We start from the raw sequence: 17370 nt of genomic DNA on the forward strand, positions 1-17370 counted from the left end.
GGAGAAACATGCGTCTGACATGCTTTTAGTCAACACTGATGACAAATGCTACCCCCTGTGACAATATATAGGACAGCATGCTGCTTCAACAGAGGAGGCTTTGACATTCACATGGTGTGTGGGTTGGAGAGATGTGTGGCTCTGCAAGTTCACAGGCTGTGAGTACTGCTCGAGGGTGGTTAGGAACCTTGCAATGTTCTGCATCGTTTTCCAAATGAGATGTGTACTGATAAGAAAACAGATATTATGTTGATGGATTTCTTATTTTCCTAGTCCATTCATTTCTGCGTCGCTCAAATATTTATCGAGGTCCACTTCCCACTTAGCAGTATAAAACGTGAGACAACAATCTTATTTCATATCCGTCCTCCTATACTGAAAACAAAACATACGTTGTTCCATTCTGTCCGCTGAGTTAAAGGAAATGTTGTTGCTTGCTCAGCTTGTTGCCTCTCGCATTTCGTTTCTCCTTTACTTGGGAGGAATCTGATTAAAGCACAATCGCCACAATGGCCAGCCCTGTGCCTTCTAATCAAAATATAATGAGAGTTTAACATGTATTATCTCAGAGTGGGATTTAATGAGACTTTAACATGCCTGATCTCAGAATGAATTTTTATAGCAGCTTCCATCCAGAGCCATTCCATAATAATGACCCCATCTCCTTCTTCACCACCAATGTCAGGGGAGACATGCACCAGAATGTGATGCTGCACAGTGGCTGGACTGGGTTCAGCTTATCTGTTGTTATAGTTGTATTTTTTTTACATCTGGGTTCAAACCATTCTGGTGCTGTTGATACAAAATAAATTCATAAATTCATTCTAACTGTCAATCATCAAATCAGCTAAGAACAATTTTGGAGAGTCATGCTATGGTAATTGTTTGGTTATACATTGTTTTTGTTAAGCATATTTCAACCTGTTCCAACAAGCTACTGCATCAACCTTCTAAATAAGGTGTCTCAGGTTTTATGTGCAGGTTTGATTGTGTGACAAGTCAAATACATCTATCAAATCGACGTCTCAAAAGGACAGGAAATAGCCCAGACAAAGCACCAACACAAGCCAACCACTCTTTGTAGTTCTGCCAGCTGAAATACACCTGTTTATTTTCATTCTTTCTGCTCTCCTGTTTGTTTGCTATTGTCAATGGCTTATCTCTCCCTCTTTGATTTCTTCCTCAGAGGGACATCTGGCTAGTCTTTAGAGAGGGCACACAGAAACAGCATTATGACAGCTACAGAGACCAGGACTTGATCAGGGCCTGAATGTCAGGACCCAGCCACATATAATATAGCACTGGAGATAGAAGCTATGACTGAAGATTAATAACATGTAACTAAGGTATGACAGTTGGATACATGTGCTGTTAGTGTATCAATGTGGTGAGGCAAATACCTTTGGAATAAAACGCTGCTTGAATGACAAGGAATATGTGTGGTGTTAATAGAAGTGACTAGTCACTGCATTGTCTTGGAAGCCAAAAACATGAATTCCATTCATCCATACTGTATGAAGAGCTGTGATGTTGTTGTCCTGCTGCCCAGACAGAAGAGAGGACAGCAGTTGAAACATTGATAAATAACACTTGTCCCTCTTTTCAATGGTTTTCTTTTAGTACTGTACATCAAGTTAAACTGAGCCAGAATGAGTGACAGAAGAAGCAGGGAGACAAACAGAGAGATGGCTGTGGGGGGGGGGGGGGCATTAGCATTTAAACAGTGTGACCTTTCCTATCACTTGGTTATTGTATCTCTCTCTCTCTCTCTGTTTTAATGAGTCATAATTTGTGTACGTCAGTGATTAGACTTAATGAGGACTCAACAACCTTGGACTGACAAAACTCCTGAGCTGCAACTTTACAAGGAACAGAAGGAGCAGGCCAGGAGTCCCCAGGACAGAGGCTCCCCAAGGCTTTAACCTCTCTGCATAACCCTCCTGTCCCATCCCAGGTTAGCATCTGTAATCATATCTGAGGCTTGAGAGGCCTTTGTTGCAGTATTGAAATGAGGAATTACAGGTTCCACAATTCCACTATAAACCTACCATGCAGATGAGCAGGCAGATATTAAATACACAATAAGGTATAGGCTTGCCTATCAAATTAAATCTATATGTGGTCTTATCCTCATAAATATTCATTTGTCCTTGCTTGAGAACCCAAATCAAAACGCGGAACCTTCATCAAGCCGTGTGTGTTGCTGTGGGATGAAAGTCCCTGAGTGTTGGAGGAGGCTGTGGGAAGGAGGGGCCTGTAAATCCCCAGGTGTCGATTTACAACTTCACATCACCAGTGTGAAGGAAACAGACACACATAAACCATCTCCATTGTAAAGACCCTGATTAAAGTGCTGGAGCTCTCAGCTCATCTTCCACACCTCCATCTCATCACACGAGAACACCTCACTGTCTGATACCATGTGCACCAATATATACGCCAGTATGTACAAGAGGATCTTACACGCTTGATAGAATTGAGAACAACTACTCTTTTGTCATATTAAGACTACTTTAATTAATTACTACTAGATGTCCTGCTGCCCTCTCTTGCCTGGCATTACAAGACTAAGCCCAGTTTGAGCTGGTATAGTTGTGGTATCTGGTATTGAGTTCCTTGGTTTGGCTCAGCCCGGTGGGTCTGGTCCGTAAGCTCTGTCAAAACAAGAGCCCTTCATTCCTCTGGGTGTTTAGACAGGTCACTGACTTCATTTAGCAGCTAAACACGCCTGGCCGCAGTGCTGGACCCTGACTGCTGCCTCTCCATCAGTAATAATGAGCCACTTTAGTAAATGAGCCTTAAGAGCATGTTTTCACAAACACACACAAATACATACTGTATGCACATAGGCCAGGAATGTGTGTGATTTGTGCCTCTGCTTGGTCATGCTCTCAGCAATCAAGACCTCATCACTGCCTGGTGTGTGTGTGTGTATGTGCCACACAAGGTGTGAGGTTCTTATTGATACCAGAGTTTAAATTCTCTTGCCACTGTTAAAAAGGAGGGCACCAGCGCTGGGTAACTCGTTTTATTGCTATCTAAAATGTACTAGTAAAATAGTCATGTTTAAAATACACTGTTAAAATATAAGGAGAAAGTCCAAAACGTTTCTAATGTCTTTAAAGCTAGATCCTTGTGAAAATGGTGACTTCAGGGGTAGCGGAAACGTAGGCGTTGAAGGTGGTCTCTGCCGACCAAACACCGGCCAGTTGCGCTCTCCTTCTCTCGCTCTGGAAGACCTGGCGTATCGATCTCACTGCTGCTGCCGCCGCTGGACAGGCAGTCCCTCCCTCCCTCCCTTTTCTCTGTCCTAATGCGCTTAAAGCTTAAAATATATCAAATGCACCATTATTAAATAATAATCAAACACATGGACAGTCGGAATCAATGTCCCACTTTTGACATATGTGCATGTACATGTGTGTCTGTAAGCATTTCCATCATGTTGGTACTGTGGCCTTCAGAATGTTCCATCACGTTGGTACTGTAAAGGCCTTCAGAATGTTCCATCACGTTGGTACTGTAAAGGCCTTCAGAATGTTCCATCATGTTGGTACTGTAAAGGCCTTCAGAATGTTCCATCATGTTGGTACTGTAAAGGCCTTCAGAATGTTCCATCACGTTGGTACTGTAAAGGCCTTCAGAATGTTCCATCATGTTGGTACTGTAAAGGCCTTCAGAATGTTCCATCACGTTGGTACTGTAAAGGCCTTCAGAATGTTCCATCATGTTGGTACTGTAAAGGCCTTCAGAATGTTCCATCATGTTGGTACTGTAAAGGCCTTCAGAAAGGCAACAATACAAACTAGAGAGGGTACAATTTCTGGGGAAATTGTAGGGTGTGCTTGCTTGCATCTCTTGCAGATGGGTCCGTTTATTAACTGTGACATTTACAACTGATATTTCTGTATATTTTATATAAAAATGCGTACTTATTATTCATGAAGATTGCATAGGTTTAAAAGCATACATTTGTTTCTGCTCATTTACTATTCAAAATACAAAAAGTGAAGTGTAGAATGAAACGGTTGTCTTCTCATGTCCCCTGCAAGAGGCAATAGTGAGAAGCTATAGCAGCCTCAGTTGAAAAGTTGGATCAAACGAAGATATTGGGCAATCCGGTGTAAAAATGGTCTTAAGCTCTATGACTTAAACGTCACCTTAAGTTTTTCCCTTCTAGTGATATTTTCAAGAATTTAGCTTACTCATATTGCATTCATTCATTAAGAACCCCCTTTGAAACAAGCTGAACACCCTTTGAAACAAGCTATTCTAACAACGTTGTCACCGGCAGTATTTCAGATGGAATCGCAATTCAAACAGTACCATCTGCTAACTGAAAATATGCCCCCCAAAACGTAAATGCTTGACATTTATTTAGGGGGAAATGGCTAATTAAAAAGAAGTTTGCTGGATGTGAAACATTATTAAATAGTTATCACCCTGGCCTCTTTGCTTGTGGCGTTTCTGCAGCTGTCTGCCGTTTTAGGTAAAGCCTAGCTATCTCCCAGATGTTAACGAGCTGCTAAACTAATGTCAAAGAGTAAGTTCTTTGCTAATGTTGTGCTACAGGTAGGCTAGTCACGCGTGTATTCGTGACGTTCATGACGTTCCTGACGTTCAAACCTAAACCGTGCAACGGAACGTAAATCCCAGTAGAAGCAATGCAATCGTGACCAGGACGAACATTTTGACACCGACGTTGTCTATGTAGTCCAAATATTGAGGGATCCTTAGGGGGTCGAAAATGATACTAGATAATATATATGGGAGAGAATAAAGGTTGTCCTCTTGCCCAAGGCAGGCATACCCAATGAGTCATCAGGGCTTACAAAATCATGTACACAAACCCTCACTTCTTCCTCATTTGCTGGAGTAAATAACAGAATTTGCTTTCACAGTTAACATGAAGCCTCAAACCATAACACAAACTGTAAAAATATTACCTTCATCGAAACATTCAACTTGACATATCAATCAAGCAATACACCATGGCCCAATAAACAAACAACTATCAATATACCTTAACATAGTTCACCTTCTTTTAAATTGATACATTTCAGAGCAGTTTTTCTTACAGAAGTCCAAACCACAGGGTGTTTCCCCTTTGCAATGTAATGACGATAATATCTCATTGCATGGCAACGTTACTTTGCTTTCAGATTAGCCAGACCTAAAACTCACACTATTACTCAACTATCTAGATGTCTAATCTTCTCAGCATCCTGGTAGTGAGACCCAGACTCCAGACCCAGACTCTAGATCCAGACTCCAGACCCAGACTCCAGACACAGACTCCAGACTCCAGACCCAGACTCCAGACCCAGACTCCAGACTCCAGACCCAGACTCCAGACTCCAGACTCCAGACCCAGACTCCACACCCAGACTCCAGACACAGACTCCAGACTCCAGACCCAGACCCAGACTCCAGACTCCAGACTCCAGACTCCAGACCCAGACTCCAGACTCCAGACTCCAGATGTTATAGTACAAGACATACTATACGTTTTTAATTATTGTAACATGCAAAGTTACACCCACATACACACAAATATGCAAACACCAACAAAGATAACTTTGTCTTATTTAAAGAACAATGCAACTTCTGCAAAAACTAAACTCTGAATCACATTTATTGGCCAACAGAGATGTTGAAATAATCTATTTCCTTTCCTGTCTCTATCAACTCCTACACACATACACACTAACTCAGTCCTGCATTGTTTCGATACATGGATCAACATAAGGATACAGCAACCATGTGGTTACAAACCACAGGGTGTTTCCCCTTTGCAATGTAATGACGATAATATCTCATTGCATGGCAACGTTACTTTGCTTTCAGATTAGCCAGACCTAAAACTCACACTATTACTCAACTATCTAGATGTCTAATCTTCTCAGCATCCTGGTAGTGAGACCCAGACTCCAGACCTTGTCTTATTTAAAGAACAATGCAACTTCTGCAAAAACTAAACTCTGAATCACATTTATTGGCCAACAGAGATGTTGAAATAATCTATTTCCTTTCCTGTCTCTATCAACTACTACACACATACACACTAACTCAGTCCTGCATTGTTTCGATACATGGGTCAACATAAGGATACAGCAACCATGTGGTTTTCTGTGTGTCTCTTCAACCTGATCCTGAATACTGGCAATACAGGTAAGCCTAACAATGTCTTCAGTTTTCTGAAGGCATCACTAGGTGTCAATATCCCCAATGGATTATACAGTACATTTATTTGTAACCATTTATTTCGATAATAATTTTGTGTTTCAACAGCATGTAGATTTCCCGGCTCTCTACAGAGCATTGTTAAATCACCGGGTCAGTCTGCCATCCTGCTCTGCTCCTGTACTGACCCTAACACCAGACCAGCCAACGTTATATGGGAGTTCAGTGCATCAGGCTTTGAAACCTGGGAGCCTGTAACTCAGAGTGATCTCTACAGAAACAGAGTGGAGTTTAATGAAACCACACTCCTCCTCTCACATCTCACTAAGAAGGATCAGGGATATTATAGGTGCAACATGCGAAATGCACAGTTCAGAAACTTTTTCCTACGTGTTCAAGGTAATACACTACATCAGTTTAGTGTTTGAGTTAAAACAAACAGAACTATACTATTTATAACAAGTATTTCATGACATATCGTGACACCTATGGAGTAACTCCATATTAATGCCTATGGTTTTTAAATGGGTAAATGTTCATATAGCTGTGATGGTCAGTTGTCCACATTCTCTTGGCCATGTGGTGTACTGTATGTAAGTCATAACTGACAGTAAAACTACCTTGGAGAATATTGGAAAACTATTAAACTATTACTTTATTTATTTTTTCATAGTGTGCCAATATTAATTTGATCATGTATCATGTTATTCCTTTATACAATGGGTTGTACATTTATCTGTAAAGAAGACATGTATGAAACAATATTTTGTCTGTGGATGGTAAAAAACACAGGTTCTAAGATGAGTGTGAAAACATTGTATGCATCCAAACAATAATGCTTGCAACCAATTGCAGTCTTCAGGTAACCATTTATGTCTATGAATGGGAAACTCTTATTATTGCATGCATCCAAACAATATAATATAATGATTGTTACTGCTTTGTTTTACTTCAGGCTGTACTCTGTCTGGGCAGCAGGAGACCCCTATAGAGATCACTGTGTCTTCAGGTCAGTCTGTCCTCCTGCCCTGCTCCTGTACTGACCTTCAGACCAGACCTGCAAGCTTCATATGGGAGTTCCTTGAACAACACACTTCAGCTTGGGTACCAGTAACTCAGAGTGATCTCTACAGAGGCAGAATGGAGCTGTTTAATGAGACCACACCTGGAAACCTCTCTCTCCTCCTATCACACCTCACTGAGAAGGATCAGGGATATTATAGGTGCGAAATCCCGCATTATCAGTTCCGAGATGTTCACCTCACTGTCCGTGGTAAGAGATGCTGCTAGCATCACTGTTTTGTTTTGTGACTGGAGCATTCTTAATGATCATAGCTTTGTAGTTTTGCTTGAAAATCCTACATTTGAGGCATTCCAGCAAGTACCATGAACAATCATTTTGTGTTTCAACAGCATGCACATTGCCCGGCAATCGACAGAACATTGATAAATCACAGGGTCAGTCTGCCATCCTGCTCTGCTCCTGTACTGACCCTAACACCAGACCAGCCAACGTTATATGGGAGTTCAGTGCATCAGGCTTTGAAACCTGGGTGCCTGTAACTCAGAGTGATCTCTACAGAAACAGAGTGGAGTTTAATGAAACCACACTCCTCCTCTCAAATCTCACTAAGAAGGATCAGGGATATTATAGGTGCAACATGCGAAATGCACAGTTCAGAGACTTTTTCCTACATGTTCAAGGTAATACACTACATCAGTTTAGTGTTTGAGTTAAAACAAACAGAACTATACTATTTATAACAAGTATTTCATGACATATCGTGACACCTATGGAGTAACTCCATATTAATGCCTATGGTTTTTAAATGGGTAAATGTTCATATACAAGCTGTGATGGTCAATTGTCCACATACTCTTGGCCATGTGATATACTGTATGTAAGTCATAACTGACAGTAAAACTACCTTGGAGAATCTTGGAAAACTATTAAACTATTACTTTATTTGTTTTTGACCAGGTCCTCCACCACCTCAGTACATCCCCTTTGCTTTGTTGGCAGTGCTGATCTTCCATTTGATGTTCTTAGGTGTGTTCCTGAAAACAAGGGGCACATCCACCAAGCAACAGGGCAACCAGAATGATCTCTCTAAAGCAATCTATGAAAATTACTCTGAGACTGTAGAAATACAATAAAAGGTTTACAGCATTGGTTACGTGATTTTTGTTCATCTTCTTTTCTTTTGCAAGTTACTTAATTACTTTACTTCCATGTCCATATGCTCTCTAAAACCAGTCCTTCTCACTTCTCTGGATGCAGTCCCAGCTAACAAGGAACGTAACAGAGACATTTGTGACTTTCCCCTCAAGTCTTGCTTGTCTAGGAGATGCTATTCAGGAGTACTAACTTTTGTCAGTTGACACCACAGGTATATAACCATGACTTTGTGGAGACTAAAATCATTTTGAGGTCATGTCCTGGAATTGATGAAACAAAAGTTCTGTACGTCTTCAGTCAATTCTCAAGATTTAAAAACAGCACTGGAACTCAGCATGGTCGATGCAAAGTGTTTTATTGGTTCTCAGGTAACAAAGATTCCCAATAGAACGTGAGCGTGATCCCGGGATCAGACTGAAGTTTTCTCCGGACAATTTAACTTATATAGTCTTCTCCCCATTGTATGTTAATATGGTACGATATTTGTTGGTTTCGTAGACATTAGGTAATCTTACAAAGCGGATCCCTTGTCTCAGGGGATTCAAAACAGGTACTTTCCTACATAGACACTTCTTCCAATTAGGCTCTTTCTGACCTTGAACAGCCAGCTGCATTAGGCTTCTGGGCGTAAGGCCACAAATATGTCTCATAAGTTACAGCTATGCGTCCTGGTCCTTTATGAAAGCATACACATGCTCCTCTCCTCCACTCATCCTTTAATTATTTAAACCTTATTTTTGGGCTTCATGTTTCCTACTATTGTTTAGGAATAACAATAATCAGCAAACAGCTTTGCATATGGTTTCCTATAGTATAACTTGTAATAATATGGTTTCCAATAATATAGCATATACCAAAGAGTGATTACAAATATCTTTAAGTCCATAATCATTAACCATCTTCATAATTACAACAGTATGATGTTTTTTCTACATCAGAATGTAATTGTGTTAGCTGGGGTCTGTCTACTAGTTACACTTGACTAATGTTTTATGACATCTAGAGGCTAAATCTAGAAGCAAATTACAGTATAAACGGTAAAAAACCATAACACCAGTGACACACAAAACATAAGCAGAAAACAGTTATTTAATAAACATAGAAAACTTAACAGGGTGAGCATTCAGAATGGATAAAGAGTGAGAAGGAAAGTTTGAGAAACACACACAGGCATGCTGGTTTAACACAATTGCACACGTTATTTTGTGACCCCACTGAAGTGGTTAAGGCTCAAGAGCTTCCCAGGATCTCTGACACTGCAGTAGTGCGGGCAGACATGCTAATGCCCCTGCCTTGTCCTTCTCCTTGGTATGTGTGGGATTCGCATTCTGTAACTGCTTCACATCATCTAAGATACTTGGCAGTGAGGATTCAGTTATATTTATTTTAGCACCTGTTTGTATAAAATCAAGCAGTAAATGGTAACAATTACAGTGTACATTCAGGCTTCATAGTGATCAGAAGTGTGTGTTTGCCTTCTGCAGTCACTCCTCCATGTCTCTGAAAGCCTGCAGGTGCTGGCTGTAGAGGGAGGAGCTTTCCCTGGCTGTATGAAGCTGCTTCTCACACCACAAGGTCAGAGCCCGGCGCAACATCATCACACGAGCGGCCTGGAAGCGGCCAATCTGCAACCACAAGAACACAGAAACACACACACACAACATTGAAGAAATATGGACTGTACACTTGAGCTTATATGGAAAATGTAATGACCAAATCTGGAAATAGAAAGTCCAGGTTACCTCCTGTTTGGCTACACCAGATATGTTATCGAACTCCTTCTCAACTGTGTTCTTCACCTCCTCCATCTGTACCAGGAACACAAACATTCAATCATGCAGTTGTTCGGGTTCATGTTCAGCAAATCCACTGGCAGCATTATTAAGCAACGGCTCCCATTTTGAGCCCATTTAAGTATTGTGCTGGGCTACTGACACCTGTTGGACATCTGAAGAACTGCAACAGTCCATCTCAGTGTCTTGCTCATGACTTACAGTGGCTTTCTTTACAGGTTTGGCTTTTTCTGCATTCCGGCTGGCTGTCTCCAACTCCACCAGTTTACAGGTCCTCCTGAATAGCATCTCCTAGACAAACACAGACACAAACACACAAACATGTCTGTCTGGGTATAAAACTCTGGTCAACTGAGGAGTGATCAGAATCAGAAAGGGATTTATGACGGTTTAGAAGTGACAGTCTAACCTTCTCAGCCTCCTGGTAGCGAGAATCCAGGTCCAGACCCAGACCCAGGGTGCTCATGTCGTTCTCAGCTACATTGTCCAGGTTTTTCTAACCAAACAAACACTCTGAGTTGAAGATACACACCATGGATATGACTGTAAAGGAAATACTAGAATAATACCCTTTACCTTCATTGAATCAATGACCTCAGACAGTTTAACACATATCCTGTGAGGAGAAATAGACTGTCAGTCAGTACATTTCTAAACTGTTATTATGTACATATAAGATGCAAGTTGTGCCATATACTGTAAACCATTATGGTAATCTGAGATTCTCACTTTGAGAAGGCCAGGGCCACGGAGTCATCCTGATGTTCTACACAAAGATGCAGCGAGGCAGAGAAGTGTCCACAGGCTACAGAGATTTCTGAAGACAGTAGAAGTACAGTATGAATGAAGTACAGTGGAACTGGTCAATTAAGACAACACAGAAATACACAATAAATACAGAAGTAAACTGTCTATGTCACAAACAAATTCATTACACAGTCAAAAAGTCAATAAATAGAACAGATATCATTCTTAGGATCTTGCCTCAAATATGCCACATTGAAACTCCTTAAACAAACCTTTTTCTGTCACTTTCTAATTATGTTCTCTGACTCACATTGCATTATGGGAAGCAAAGATGATCTCTTACTTTGTTCAGTCATCACCACATCAAGGAACTTCTGAAGAAAGACAACAAGATCAGCACAAATTTAAATAAGTGACTTTGTGTGTGTGTGTGTGTGTGTTTGTGTGTGTGTGTTTGTGTGTGTGTGTGTGTGTGAGTGTGAGGGCAGAGTACTTGCCTCCATGGCAGACTTGGAGCAGCCAGTGAGGGTCAGGTTGTTATCACGCTCAGTCTGAAAAAACTCATCCACATCCTGGAAAGAGAGAAACAGATGACATTTACAAATCCCTCCAGTGTGGTGTGAGTGTGGTGCAGAGTATGATGATGTTAGAACTGAGGTACCTTGTGGCTTTCTTTCCTTATTCCCTCCATGGCATGGCTGAGACGGTTGAAGATCCCCTTCCTCACCCTCTGACGGCCTGGAGGCTGGAGCACACAGGCTTACCTTATCAGTGTTTTACGGGTTTTGTCGAGGTGTTTGCTGCTTGTCATTACGTCATGTTTGTGAGAAACAACATTATTTTTTGAAAAGGAGAAATGATGAAATTACAGTTGGTCGATGTGGTTTGAGAACTGAAAAACGCAACAGGGATGTTGAAACAAGATCCATAATTTTCTGTCTCTCTTTATAATTCACTACACTAACTTAGTCCAGCAGTGATTCTCCTGGATCAACACAAGCATACAGCTACTATGTGGTTCTCTGTTTGTCTGGTCAACTTGATCCTGCTAACGGGCAGTGAAGGTAAGTCTAACAACAATTTTGTTTAACATTAGATTTACAATTATGAGACTCAGTGATATGGTTTAGCAAGAATCTTCAATGAGGCAGTCGCTTGCCCTTACAAACCCTTACAAACACTACGCCATTAATAAATGTTGTCATGTGATTATGTTATGTTTTATTTATACAATGGATTATACAGTACATTTATTTGTAACCTTTTATGTCTATAATAATGTTGTGTTTCAACAGCATGCAGATTGCCCGGCACTGTACAGACAATTGTTAAATCAGCGGGTCAGTCTGTCCTCCTGCTCTGCTCCTGTACTGACCCTCACACCAGACCAGCCAGCCTCATATGGGAGTTCAGTGCATCAGGCTATGGACCCTGGGTGCCTGTAACTCAGAGTGATCTCTTCAGAAACAGACTGGAGTTTAATAAAACCAAACTACTCCTCTCACATCTCACTGAGAAGGATCGGGGATTTTATAGGTGCAGAATTCTAAATCAACAGTTCAGAGACTTTTTACTAAGTGTTCAAGGTAATACACAACTTCAGTTTAGTGTTTGAGTTAAAACAAACAGAACTATGCTATTTATAACAAGTATTTCATGATATATTGTGACACCTATGGAGCACCTCCATATTAATGCCTATGGTTTTTAAATGGGTAAATGTTCATATACTAGCTGTGATGGTCAATTGTCCACATACTCTTGGCCATGTGATATTCTGAGATGAGTGTGAAAACATTGTATGCATCCAAACAATATAATATAATGATTGTTACTGTTCTGTTTTACTTCAGGCTGTACTCTGTCTGGGCAGCAGGAGACCCCTATAGAGATCACTGTGTCTTCAGGTCAGTCTGTCCTCCTGCCCTGCTCCTGTACTGACCTTCAGACCAGACCTGCAAGCTTCACATGGAGGTTCAATGAAGAAAACACTTCAGTTTTGGTACCAGTAACTCAGAGTGATCTCTACAGAGGCAGAATGGAGCTGTTTAATGAGACCACACCTGGGAACCTCTCTCTCCTCCTATCACACCTCACTGAGAAGGATCAGGGATATTATAGGTGCGGAATCCTGCATAATCAGTTCCGAGATGTTCGCCTCACTGTTCGTGGTAAGAGACGCTGCTAGCATCACTGTTTTGTTGTGTGACTGGAGCATTCTTAATGATCATAGCTTTGTAGTTTTACTTGACAATCCTACATTTGAGGCATTCCAGCACGTACCATGAACAATAATTTTGTGTTTCAACAGCATGCACATTGCCCAGCACTCAACAGAGCATTGTTAACATACAGCACTATACTATTTAAAACAATAAGTATTCCATGAAATATTGTTCCTATTAGATATTTAGATATATAAATACAATTTTCTTCATTAAAATGTATTCCCATAGGAACTCTTGACACAACTAGTAAACATAAGTACAAGTTAAATACATGTTAGTACATACAGTAATGTACAGGTACTTCTAAAGGAACCCCAGTTGTAACTGAACAAGAGGTACTGTATAGTGTACTGCAAATATAGTTGTTCATTCTCTAGTTCCCGTTAACAAATATAAATTAGGCTCATCACAAATCATAAGGGGACTACTTATATCCCACTAAATTGCAAAAAGAGCTCCTCTTAAACACTAATGCCAAGCTGATGGGTACATCGTTTGATATAGTATACCACTCTCTCCAAGAGAAATGCAAAGAACTGATTAATTCATAAATATGTCACAGTCATAGTAAAAATGTCAGTGTCTGTTTGAGCTCTCATATTCAAGTTGTCATCTGTTTGATCCTCTTTAACAGGTGAAAACACAGGAGGCACATCCAAATATACTCCACCTCCATCAAATCTCATCTTTGTGGGCCTTCCTCTAATACTTATTATCACTGGAGTGGCTGTGTGTTTGTACATGAAAAACAAAGGTGTTTACCAAACTTAAGAAATTATATATTGCACATCCATAAGTCCACTAGGATGCCCTGTTTAAAACCGCAGTAATTACTATGTATGCAGCTTCTTGTTGAATTGAATTGTGAATCTCAGGTAGAAAGAAAACAGTGGATGAAGATGGTGTGAGCAAAACAGGAGGAGGAGAGAGAAAAGAGGTAACAAAGCTCCAGAGGATCTGTTGACCCGAGACAGGACCTGATCTCAGAGGCAAAACTATGTTTAAAGAAACAATACATCCTCTATTAGTGATTGTGATTATTGTGTGTGCTGTTCCATCATGTCTGTTTAGGATAATCAATCTGTCAATGACACAACCGCTCACAATGACTCAGATACTAGGATGGCTGCACCCCTCACTGAAAAAGTAAGATAACAATTAAATTAGTTTTGTGTTCAAGAGATAGAAATGGCAAATAGGTAAACACTTAGTTCTCTGACTTTAACATGGTATGCAATTTTGTCTCCCTTGAAAGGAGGAAATTTTGACATATTCCACCATCGTCCACATCGAAGGTGGAAAGAGAGCAGCAGGGAGAATGATGGACCAGAAGGGAGACACAGAGTATGCCACTGTCAAGATGGGCAGAACCTCCTAGAACCAGTGGTCCTGTCAGTCTCACAGCCTCTTCTAGGTACAACATTTCTACCCAGCATGCTTGTAGACTGCATTTCTGACAGCATATTTAGCAACAGAAAAACACACCAAAAAAAAACATGTAATATGTATATATTCCTTCTGCTGTCAGACATCAGGTGTCACATGTCAGTTGTTAAGTGTCAATTTTGTATTGTACCTATTTCTTAATTATATTAATGAAAGTTTTCTGAAGGACTTATACTTTCTATTGAGTGTTGTTGGTTACATTGGTTAAACATTATAAATAGACTATACTTAAAACAAAATAAATGTACTTCTAGAACTAATGTTCTATAAATATATGTAATCATTTTACTTTAGTATTGCCAACACTTTCTGTTGCATTCAGTGTTGTTGAGCAAATACAATTACAAAGGCTTTTTAGGCAACAACTCAGTCCCTTCCTTTTTCTTAAAGTATGCTATGCACGTACATGAAGCACCATTGAAACAAAGTGAACTAGTTAGTTATGAGGAGCCTGATAAGTCGTTGCATACGTAGTCACCCACTGTACTCTGCCAGGGGGTTGGAGTGGACTGGTTTAAACTACCTACCTACAAGCCAACCTCACTGTACCTCTGAGCTGGTGAGGAAGACCTCCAGGTTCGGGTTCTTGTTGAGAGTGGTGTGGGCTGCCACCTGCTGGAGGTAGGTCTCTAGTGCCATGCAGTATATCTGCCAATCCTTCCCCATGGCAAGGAAACCTACAGGGTAAAACTGTTATCAGACACTGCCAGAAGTGCTGGCTTGTTTTTACAGAAGAAGTGCTGGCTTGTTCTTACGTTTATGTTCTAACTATAGTAGGTGGGTTTAGGCGTATGCAAATCTCAGATGTTTTTCAGAAATACATACCAAGTTGTTTTAGTACTTTGGCTGGTGCATTCACCTGTGGCTTTGTTGGAAGAGGAGGAAACTGGAAGAAGAAATCACATGTTTCTTTATATGAGACAGTGTCTTATCTGTTATGTTTCACATTAGACTACTGTGTGGAAGATGGGTGGATGGTTTATAGGTTTATGAGTCCAGTTGTTAAGCCAGGAAAGTCCCACTCACAATAACTCCCTGTATTCCAGGGACACCCTCTGGACAGAACAGGCTCTGCTGCAGCCACTCAAAGTCGTCATATGTTCTGTCCACATGGTACTCCCCAGTACCAGACAACTGGAGGGATGGGGTGAGACAGAGAGAGAGACAGAGACAGAGAGGGGGGCGGGAGAGTGAAATAGAGTGAGAAAAGAAGTCTGAGGAGATTATAAATGTTGAGAAGATAAGTAATAATGAGATGCTTTAAAATGTGAGAAGAATACTGTACGTGTGTGCGTGAGTGTGTGTGTACAACATAGATAGCACAGTTGGCACAGCTTTTACATGATCAGTGGGAAAACAGCAGCTGCAGCTTTGGTAAACTCCAGTATATGATCCCTCACTCACCTTCTGAGATATGACAATGAAGATGACCGTGTCCCCATCTCTCACTGCCTCAGTGACCCTGATGCTGTGGGTGCTCACACTCAACCCAGGTGACCTCGCCTCATTAGCCTCTTCCTGAAACAATTAACATCCCTGAATGTTAGGCACCAAACAAGGTCAGTAAGCAGGCTGATCATCGGGTGCGATGTTGTACTCATAAAGCCATCAAGCTGACTTGAGAGGGAGCTGGTTTTGCATTAATGACTAGATTAATGATAGAAACAATATCTACAGAGAAAATGTTGTATGAGTACACATTGGACACTGTATATTGTAGCCACTCAATTCTGTTAAACCTACAGGCATAGGAGGAATCATGATGTGGCTGAGATTGGCATGCAGCCTATCACATGACATTCAGGAGCAGTAGAACTTCGAAGCCTTATCAGTAGTACACTAAATCCCACTTACCATCATTTTCAGAAGGCAGGCTACCGTGATGTGCAGTCCTTTTCCCTGAATGGTAAAACACTTTGTTTGATAAAAGTATAAAAGCAGGGGTATTTTGTCTCCTATAAGCAGTAGAGAATTCACACAATCCCACTGTGCTGATGAGGCACAGGATATCCTTCAGTTCAAAGTGCACACTGGTCCTGTGAGCGAGTGAGGGAAATAGAGCCCAAACTAAAGTGCTGTTGCAGGCAAAAAAGAGGGCAGTGAATTATGTGTTACTCAGTAACTCCACAGCCACACCCACACAGGAATGAGTACAGAACAGTCCAAATCATTCCTCTGAGACAGCCGCAAAGGCATGTACACTTGCAGTGATTTCATACCAAGCAAAAGCAGTGCCACTATTTTTAGTAGTGAATCCACTGACAGCTCACTTCCACTTGAGATAATATGATAATATGAGATAATATGAGACATTGCAATGAACCTTAGATATAGAGTAAAGAATACGCTATCAGCGGTTACATTGGGTGGGGGATGGGGGGTCTATTACTTAGGGTTAGAGTTCTAGACTTCTGTGACCTTTACCGTTGATCTGGCCCTGCTACCAGACCTCCCCCGATCACTAGTGTAGGGATAAATAAAAAATAAAAACATATATATTAATCTTTCTTAAAAAAAAGGGTTATCTACTTGACCACAGCTATCCAAATATGGGACCTTTTGTGCCAAGACACAGACCCACTGCAAAATGTTACTATGGCCGACATTCATCAGCACCTGGGATCGAACACTCCATTTACATTACATTTAGTCATTTAGCAGACGCTCTTATGCAGAGCGACTTACAGTAAGTACAGGGACATTCCCCCAAGGCAAGTAGGGTGAAGTGCCTTGCCCAAGGACACAACGTCAGTTTGGCATGACCAGGAATCGAACTGTCAACCTTCGGATTACT

At 40.9% G+C, this 17370-nt stretch overlaps 3 protein-coding genes across 3 annotated transcripts; 2 read left to right on the forward strand and 1 right to left on the reverse strand.

Moving 5' to 3' along the window:
- Positions 1-6116: 6116 nt before the first annotated feature.
- LOC136950115 (carcinoembryonic antigen-related cell adhesion molecule 3-like) lies at positions 6117-8353 on the forward strand. Its single transcript, XM_067244223.1, has 5 exons — positions 6117-6171; positions 6292-6582; positions 7139-7456; positions 7597-7887; positions 8165-8353. Exons 1-5 carry the CDS (start codon positions 6120-6122, stop codon positions 8338-8340), a joined length of 1128 nt encoding a protein of 375 aa, XP_067100324.1. The 5' UTR covers positions 6117-6119; the 3' UTR covers positions 8341-8353.
- Positions 8354-9483: 1130 nt separating this feature from the next.
- On the reverse strand, positions 9484-16554 carry si:dkey-28n18.9 (sorting nexin-5). Its single transcript, XM_067243748.1, has 14 exons — positions 16431-16554; positions 15981-16094; positions 15603-15710; positions 15402-15462; positions 15126-15253; positions 11564-11647; positions 11400-11474; positions 11246-11276; positions 10885-10972; positions 10732-10771; positions 10565-10651; positions 10357-10446; positions 10105-10170; positions 9484-9987 (listed from the first exon to the last, which is right to left on the reverse strand). The coding sequence occupies exons 1-14, from the start codon at positions 16434-16436 to the stop codon at positions 9847-9849; spliced, it is 1119 nt and encodes a 372-aa protein (XP_067099849.1). The 5' UTR covers positions 16437-16554; the 3' UTR covers positions 9484-9846.
- On the forward strand, positions 11915-13090 carry LOC136945647 (carcinoembryonic antigen-related cell adhesion molecule 3-like). The gene is made up of 3 exons (XM_067239603.1): positions 11915-11966; positions 12198-12488; positions 12756-13090. Exons 1-3 carry the CDS (start codon positions 11915-11917, stop codon positions 13088-13090), a joined length of 678 nt encoding a protein of 225 aa, XP_067095704.1.
- Positions 16555-17370: the final 816 nt, after the last annotated feature.

This window comes from Osmerus mordax, chromosome 1 (genome assembly GCF_038355195.1).
Source record: "Osmerus mordax isolate fOsmMor3 chromosome 1, fOsmMor3.pri, whole genome shotgun sequence".
Taxonomy (NCBI): Eukaryota; Metazoa; Chordata; class Actinopteri; order Osmeriformes; family Osmeridae; genus Osmerus; species Osmerus mordax.

Bases quoted from the DNA above. Each gene is read 5' to 3' on its own strand.
- LOC136945647 (XM_067239603.1), top strand. From the start codon at position 11,915: ATGTGGTTCTCTGTTTGTCTGGTCAACTTGATCCTGCTAACGGGCAGT. The intron at 11,967-12,197 runs GTAAGTCTAACA...GTGTTTCAACAG, and splicing joins CCTGCTAACGGGCAGTGAAG to CATGCAGATTGCCCGGCACT. The intron at 12,489-12,755 runs GTAATACACAAC...GTTTTACTTCAG, and splicing joins CTTTTTACTAAGTGTTCAAG to GCTGTACTCTGTCTGGGCAG.
- si:dkey-28n18.9 (XM_067243748.1), bottom strand. The intron at 15,463-15,602 runs GTGAGTGGGACT...TTCTTCTTCCAG, and splicing joins CTGGAATACAGGGAGTTATT to TTTCCTCCTCTTCCAACAAA. The intron at 10,447-10,564 runs GTTAGACTGTCA...GTGTTTGTCTAG, and splicing joins GCTACCAGGAGGCTGAGAAG to GAGATGCTATTCAGGAGGAC.
- LOC136950115 (XM_067244223.1), top strand. From the start codon at position 6,120: ATGTGGTTTTCTGTGTGTCTCTTCAACCTGATCCTGAATACTGGCAAT. The intron at 6,172-6,291 runs GTAAGCCTAACA...GTGTTTCAACAG, and splicing joins CCTGAATACTGGCAATACAG to CATGTAGATTTCCCGGCTCT. The intron at 6,583-7,138 runs GTAATACACTAC...GTTTTACTTCAG, and splicing joins CTTTTTCCTACGTGTTCAAG to GCTGTACTCTGTCTGGGCAG.